At 32.5% G+C, this 8,817-nt stretch overlaps 1 protein-coding gene across 1 annotated transcript in view; it reads right to left on the reverse strand.

Annotated features, from left to right (window-relative positions):
• The window catches only part of LOC134846687 (kinesin heavy chain-like), a 38,266-nt gene extending 31,118 nt beyond the window's left edge, over window positions 1-7,148 (reverse strand). Inside the window, exon 1 of the mRNA XM_063864073.1 lies at window positions 6,982-7,148. Coding sequence (XP_063720143.1) covers window positions 6,982-7,148 — 167 coding nt within the window. The remainder of the gene's footprint in view (window positions 1-6,981) is intronic.
• Between the last annotated feature and the right edge of the window lie 1,669 nt (window positions 7,149-8,817).

Here is an 8,817-nt window from a genome sequence, read left to right on the forward strand (position 1 = left end):
TGACTGATTCTAAAATCGAGGAGTTGAAATCTCTCGTAACAGTGGACGCAGTGAGGGAGAGACTTGAAATGAGAGGAACTACAAAAGAATGGGAGTGGTTAACAAAGGGGAAATCAACAGGTGGAGAAGAGAGTTCCCGGTGGGATACGAAGATAAATTTGATCAGAAGACGAAGGAATACTTTGGCGACAATGAGAAATAGTCAAAATATATCTAGAGTGGTGTTGTATTGTTCCCACTTTGATTATAAAGCACCAAAGCTGAAAATGTTGACCTAAATTTAAGCTTTTTAATGCTTGAGATGAACATTTATTCGAACTCATAAAGCGTCATTGAAAAAATGACCTGATTGAAGTCTCATATTTTTCAAACGTACCAGGTTGTTGTACATACCCTAATCTACTCCAACTATCGACTCTTTTTTTTCCCGACCTGCAAGTTTTACTAATCAATAAATTATTCAAATTGTCCAATTGGTTATGAAACTTAATGCGCGGACTTATGTTAGCTCATTTAACTTCATGCTAAAATTTTTAAAACCACTCGTTACATCATAAAACTGATGCTCGTGAGACATGCATTGTGGGAAAGGAAACAAGACTGCTCGTATCAGGGCGAAGCCCTGAATGTTTCGACTGCCGTTTGAGGTTTCATGAGCAGTAATAACAAAAAAAAATTAAAGATAATAAAATAAAATGAAATATTTTTTCTAAAAATTGAAATTTTTTATGAAAATCATCCCCCCACACGCCATATAAAGTACAAAAAGATAGATTTCGCTCCTATTATTATATCAATTATGGCATATAAGTTTTCTTAAACCATTTTGGAACGATTTCTAAGTCGGATTAAATCTCCGCTTACGCGTTAATAGCGCGAAATATATCGCGCGTTAATTGTTCCAAATTGGCCAAAATGGCAATATTTAAACCCCCATAATTTTGCGAAAAATGGTCACAGGTGAAATATTTTTTCAAATTTAAGCTCAGGACAGCAATAGCTTTCGAATGATGTTAAAAAATCCGTCAAAAATGGCTAGTTAAAAAGTCGAAATTTGTCTGAAGAAAAAAAACCCGAGCGCAAATATTCCGTTACCTGATCCAATTTACATCCATTGCTGTCACTTCAGCTTTGCCAATCAATTTCAGAATTTATATAGGGATTGTAATCCATTATATTCAATTATAATGGATTGAACTGGATTATATTTCGTTATAGTGGATCTTTATGTAGATTGCGAATCATTATCTAGAATTTTATTGGATTGCTTTTATAGTAATTGGTTATAATGACAACATAATCAATTCCATAATCTAAACTTGTAACAATAATGGATTATAATGTACAAACATTTAGAGAACATTTTCCCATTATAATCGAATTTTATCCATGAAACTCTGGTGCGAGTGACCTTCTTCAATCATCATGAACATTGCTTGCAAGTAACTGTCTGCCTGAGAATTTTCATAATTTAGATTTTCTATATGTCATTTTTGGAGATCGTGTTGAATTGACAGTTGATGAAAAAGCTTGATGCCTATAGCAGGGTCTTTGTAAAGGGCAGGTCAAAAATTAATTGTCATCCCGGGTTGACCTCCATAGACCAACCATACAATTCCATAAACTAAGTCTTTGAAACCAACCATACAATTCCATAAACTATAAGTCTAGTCGTACAAAGTTCATAAATTTTGCTAAAATGGTGTAACCGAATATTCGAAGAACTTATCTCTTGTTTTGGCATAAAATTCGGTGTATCGTACTAAATAAAAAAACAAGTTTTTTTTTTTAAAAAAATGGTAATCATACAATTTCCATATATGGTAAGTGTATGACTAGCATTTTTTGATAGCAACAACAAAGAGTTTTCAAAGTATTTTTGAAATTAATCCAAAATTTTTTTTTCAACCGCAAACTGATTTTTTTAAACTCAAACAAACATTTTTTGAAAAAAACTTTTGCATGCAAAATTTAATTTTTTTTGTGTGTATAACGTAATCCTGGATAACCAATATTGGATTTTTTGCCTTTTCTCTTAATAAAATTGATGAGATAGTTGAAAAAATTGATACTTTCGTTATATTTTTTGGGTGAGACAAAATTAAGACGTTTCAGGCCGTTTCCAAGGCATTTTTAATGCGAGACGGTCAACCTTTCAGTTACTACGTTTGATTAACCAAGATTTTTTTCATTCGTGTTCGGTTTCGTGAAAAGTTTTAAGAAAATAAAATGTAAGAAATCAATATTTTTGTTTTATGACAAAATGCTAGTATACAACTTCCATATATGAAAAATCACTAATCATATACCTTTCATGCAATTTTCTGTACATATGGAATTGCATGAAAAGTGTATGACTAGCATTTTTTCATATATGAAAATTGTATGGCTAGCTTTTTTTGGTCAAAACGGGATTGCAACTAATTGCAATTATCGGAAATTTTTCTGTGCAATTAATTGATTTTCATTTCTGACCAATTACAATAAATTGATTGCACTCTACCAAGCAATTGCAATTAATTTTATCAAACGCATTTGTTAGAAACAACCGCACATTTCTCTGAAAATAAATATTTTTCCAATTCATGAGACAGAAGTTTTGCTTAAAATATTTTCAGTACTGCAGAATATGCAATATTCTGATCTTCGACAATTTTCGCTGCAGCGAAACCTGGAAAGGCAGTTATTTCGGAAAATCAACAAAAAGTACAGAAAGCGAACTCGTGTCAAAATTGTTCAGACAAACGTGATGCTTTGTGCTTGCAGTTAATTTTTCAATTAAATGCGTTTTAAATTTTGGTTTTTCCAATTAATTGGTAATTGATTTTTAACAATCAAATTAATTGCAATTTAATTTTCAGTTTTCCGATTAGTTTTTGACATGCCCTGCTTCTGTACTTATATCACTTTCAGGGATGGGTTGATCTTTTTTAAAATCATGTACAACAGGTGGTTGTTCTAATGATGGAGGAACCACGAAGATTAACAAAAAACTCCCTCCCAATAGCCTAGCAGAATGTGCGATACGCCAGCATTAGCGCTGGGCGCCATAATAAACAGGCATTTTCATAAACAGCTCGTGTCATGGTTATGGCAAGCTGAATAGGCGCAACAGTCCAAAGGAATTTTTGTATGCTGATTTGGTATTGGGCCATTGTTAATTTGGGGCCCTTTGGTATATTGGACAGAATTAATTGCTGATAAATATTTGTTGTTCAAACAAAGCAGTACAGGAAAAATCTTAACTTTCAGCAGAATTTTTTTGTTGCCGTTTGCAAGAAAGAATTTTGCACCGACGTTCGATAAAGTTGACGCGATGTTTATTCTCGATTTTTTTTTGGTTCAAGCACAAATTGATTATTTACTCAGCCTAAAAATTGACAGATTTTTATACCGTCTGAGAAGTAGTGATATCTCCATATCAAAAAAGAAACCTTATGATAAGATAGTTTCGGGTTTTGATTGTTTTCAAATTAGCTTGCTGGAATTATCTTGGGAAAACAGAAACATACTACTTTTTTGGCTGAGATATTTGCAATTTTGAACTTTTAATTCTGATTGGATCTGCATCATTTGCCCTTTTCATTGCACAGGGGCTCCAATGGTTCATCATCTTTTTATAGCTTCGCCCTCACTACTAAACAAATTTTAGAAAAAAAATAACTAGAACAAATTTTACACAGACTAAAACGTCTTCGACTGAGAGCAAAAGAATGCAAGGCCGTCCTTTTCAAAACAAAGCTCTATTAGCAAGAGACTGACAGAACTGAAATTCAAGCGTTGATAAATATTTCTAGCAAAATATATTATTCTACATAAAACCAACATCAATAATTATTAATTACAAATGGATTATAATAGTACTTTCGTGTTTTCGTGTATAGCAAATTTTTCAAATAGTTTTTTGATTGAATTAATCAGTTTCATTATTATCATAACCAAATAGCCCGGGATGACCAAAAATACTAGTCATACAATTTCCATATATGGAAAAATGCTAGTCATACACTTTTCATGCAATTCCATACGCACAGAAAATTGCATGAAAGGTCTATGATTAGTATTTTTTTCATATATGGAAATTGTATGACTAGCATTTTTCCATAAACCAAAGTATTGATTTTTTACATTTTAATTTCTCAAAATTTTGTGGTTGTGTTCGTAACCGAACACAAATGACATAAACCTTGATTACTCAAACGTAGTAACCAACGGTTTGGCCTTCTCGCATTGAAAATGCATTGGAAACAGCCTGATATGTGTTACTTCTGTCTCAGACAAACAATATAACGAAAGTATTGAACTTTTAAATTTTGGCAATAATTTTCAAAGATGATTTTTTCTAAAATTTGAATTTTTAAATTACCAAACATTGATCAAGGAATTCAAAAACATGTCATACAAAAGAACGAGGAGTTTTAAGCGTTTTTGAAAAAAGTTATGAAGAGAAAAGGAAAAAAAATCTAATATTAGTATATCCAGGACTACGTTATACACACAAAAAATTAAATTTTGCATGCAAAATTTTTAATTCAAAAAATGTTTGTTTGAATACGAAAATCAATTTGCGGTTGAAAAAAAAAACATGAAAAAATTTTTGTGGGCAATTTCAAAAATACTTAGAAAAATTTTTGTCGTCGCCATCAAAAAATGCTAGTCATACAATTTCCATATATGGAAATTGTATGACTAGTGTTTTTTTTCAGAAAACAAAAATAAAAAAAGTCAAAGTTTTCAGTCGTAGCAGCCCAAAAAAACGCTTAAATGCGTTGCCAGCAGTTGAATTGATTGTTCAAAGCTTTTTTTTTCACAAAAAAATTAAAAAAAAAAATTCTAATCATACAATTTCCATATATGGAAATTGTATGGTTAGCATTTTTTTTTCATACCATTTTTTTCTTTGATTTATGAAGAGACACCAATTTCGATACCAAAACAACTATAAAATACCTTTAAAATTCGATTAAACTCATTTTGCAAAAATGCATGAAATTTGTATGACTAGCATTTTTCCATAGACTAAGTGTATGAAATTGTATGATTAGCATTTTCGGTCTATGGAGGTCAACCCGGGAGAAGTTATGACGATTAATTATGGCAAATTTTCATTGAACTATCATTCAATATTGAATACGTTTTGATTGTAGTTAATTATTGTTAAGTTTTACTGTGTTTTTGTTCTAAAAAAATGTCTTTTCTAGGTAGTCAACATAAAAATTCAAACTTATAGAGAAACAAATGATACTTACTTTTTTTATTGAGTTTGAACATTTTGACCAGTTGTAGAAAAATCAAACGAAATAAAAACAAGTTTAGTGTGTTTTTGTTCAGAATTATGGTATAATAAAAAGAAAACACTTAAAATTTTTTGTAACGATGCTTTTTGATTAGACAGGCCGTTTTTTCGAACTGTATTTGTGGAATCCGGAATAGTTTGCGGAATCCACAATTAAATAACAGAATATATGTATGCTAATATTGAGCTGTTGCGTATTCTTCAACTGTGTGAGCAGAATCCGCAATAGTTTAGTATAGTTGTATAGTATATTTATAGCACAACTGAGATTTTGTTAAACTCACAACTGTAAGCGAAATCTGCAAATTGTAAGCGGAAACCTTTTCTTGTTTGCAGGTTCCAGTAGCATAAATAACGTAAGATAGTTACATCTTGAAATTGAATTTTAAAATTAAGTTTATATTTTTGGGTCATCAGCAAGACTACAACACAAAACTCAATATCAGCAATATTAAAGAATAATCAGACTAAGTGTTGCAGTTCGTTTTTACTTGGCTCACGCTAATTTATCATATCCTTTTCTTTTCAACCTTCTATCAATTTTTTAATTAAATGGAGAAATTTTGGTCACTTTTTCTCATTACTTTGGGCTTTTTCAGTTGTTTGAACAATGTATTTCGATAAAAAAAACCTTTAAAGAAAAATGACTTATTTTTGTTTTCAATAGAACTAGGGCAATGAAAGTTGAACATATATGCCATATGTTTTCCAAAAACCGAAATAACTTTATTTTAAAAAAATTTTCTAAACGCACAATCAACATTTTTTCCTTTTCTCGTCAAAAGGATCAAAACATCGAAGTTTTCAAGTATTAGATTCCGTGAAATGAGTACAAAAATTTTCTTATCACTTATGGATGTGATAAAATGATTTTTGTTTTTAGATGTAATTAACTGAAATTTTTTCTTTCATAACATGGTGGAACATATTTTTTTTCACATTTTCAGCTATAAGGACTTTTTTTGATCATTCTTGAGTAAACTTAACTTTGAAAGATAAAAACAACCAATATTTTTCTCTTAACAAAATATTTTAGTTTTTCATCAATAAAATTTAAAAATTTGATCTGAAAACCGTTTTTGGTTTTAGTTTATTCAGAAAGACTACAAGAAGATATATATTAGTTAAAGAACTATGATACGCTGAGATGACTTAAGTTGCAGAAGATTTAGTTCTGAACAATTAAAAAGAGTCTCTGATGTTTTTTCAGGTAATTTATTTTTTCCTGATGATTTTTTCTGCGCACATGAAAGTTTTTTTTTGGCATTTTTGAGTAAAACTTTTCATTTGTTCATTTTTAATAAAACAAAAATTTTAGTTACAGGAACTCCGGTCGCTTTTTATTTGTTTCAAATCGAACTCGTTTTCAATCAATTTTTCCCAAAGTTTTCCAGTACTAAATACTACCTTGCAATTCGTATATATAAATCTACATATTGGCCAAAAGTGAGATTGCTCCAGTTATAAATTTACGAAATTAGTTCTAAATAAATACTTTGCAATTTTAAATAACGTTCGAGATCATATTTTTCGACGTTTTCTTTTATTGGACTGGGCTCATCATCTTTGTCACTTTTCAAGTCTCGAATGATAATCACGGGTTTAGCATCAGCTCATTTCAAGAACAATGCTTGAAATCTGCTCTAAATTTCTTTCCGAAAAGGAAATACAAGTAAAAGTTGCACCCATTTGTCAGCGATGACAAAATCGAATTGACTTTGTCGCGCAGGTCGAACACAGCTTGGTCGTAATCGGTCTCGACTTCTGAAGAAAAATTCAGTCTGTATAGGGCTACACCTGTTATTCTCAAAGCACAGAATAGCACACAAACTGCTATCATTTGTCTAGTCATCTCGGTTTCAAGTTTAGTCCTCGGAGAAGTTTTTTTGGTTCTGCTGATTTGGGGCACGCTTTTTTCTCTTTTTTGCATCGAATCGAAGCTTGATTGCTGTAATTGTTGTGCACATCATTACGGTTAAAATTGGCACAATTATAACCAGTACTATAGAGACGGGCAACCGGATTTTGAAGTATAGAAACTTGTTTATGATTTCGAAGTTTGACACGCGGCATACATTTTTTGTTTCATCCAAGTCGAATACAAACAAAACAGGTGACAGCACCAATGCGAGGAAAGCATACACAGAAAGTGTTGCGATCAAGCAAACTTTGGGTTTTCCGCACTCTCGATATTTGAAGGGAAAGGTAACACTTATGCATTTGTCGACACAAAACAAAGCGGTCAAGTAAAAAGAAGACACTGTGGTCAGATTGGATATAAAAGTATAAACTGCACAAACTCTGCCACTTAACAATTTAAGGTTTAACTGCAGACTAGGAAGCAACTCGTCAATGACTCCGTCAAAAAAGCTACTCTGGAAGTCTGCCAGCGCTAAACTGAACATGAATGCAGCGCCAGATGAGAGATTTTTCCATTTTGATATTATCAGCATCACAAAAAAATTCCCAAGGCAGCTCAGAAACGACAAAATTATGTTCACAACTTCCATCGAGAAGACAAAATGAGCTGTTATTGGGTAAAACAATTTCCAAGAATGATCTTGCGCTTGGTCCTCAGTGTAGTCATCAGAAGATGTCTAAAGCACAAAACGGTTTTTAATTATAATTTATAAATCCCAATTATAAACTTTCGAGTTGTTGTTTGAGCTAAAATTGAAGCATTGAGTTTGTAAATGGACAAACTGAGGATTTTCTGCTGTAGACATATTCATGGAGAATTTTTAAAATGTCGATGAATTTAAATTAAATTTGAAAAACATGTAAAATAGCTTTATACAGGGGCGTGTTTAGGGGGGGGGGGGCTTCCCCTTTCAGGAGGTCGACCCCATGCCGACCCGAAGTACTATTTTGAGATATTCATTTTTGGCTGACGGACCCCAAAATTTTTCTAATGGCGAATTTTGGGAGGATGGGGTTTCTAGGCCAAATTTTCCAAAAAGTGCCTAGAAACGCTATGGCCTGCTTTTTCAAAACTTTGCCTGCCTCTCAAAAGTTTTTGCCCATTCAGGGTCTTTTCAGTGCTTTGGATGAGCTCTCATTTTGGTCTACCCAAAAAAACAGTAGACATAATTTTCGCCCCCTCGAGGAAATCCTAGATCCACCACTGGCTATAAAGGAGTTGTTAATATTTCAAAATTTCGAGGAAACTCAAAAAAAATTGTGCTCTGAGCAGAGGCGGATTTAGGGGGGAGGTGGGTGGAGGCTTTTTTTGCCCTTCAGGGAGTCGACCCCCTGCCAACCCAAAGGGTCCCCCCTTTAGTATTTTTCGAAAAATCCATTTTTGGCCGACCGACTCTAAAATTTTCCTAAAGGCGCCTTTGGCGCCAATATATAATAACTTTGAGGGGGAGCGCGCGCCAGAAAAAAACGCAATTTTTTTGTCAAAATTTTCCAAAAAGTGCATAAAAACGGCTTTTTTGACCTGTTTTTTCAGAAATTTGCCTTCGGCGCGAAAAATTTGGCCAAAACAGCGTCTTTTTAGTGCTTTAGGAGAGCTCGAA

This window comes from Symsagittifera roscoffensis, chromosome 5 (assembly GCF_963678635.1).
Source record: "Symsagittifera roscoffensis chromosome 5, txSymRosc1.1, whole genome shotgun sequence".
In the NCBI taxonomy this organism is placed as follows: Eukaryota; Metazoa; Xenacoelomorpha; order Acoela; family Convolutidae; genus Symsagittifera; species Symsagittifera roscoffensis.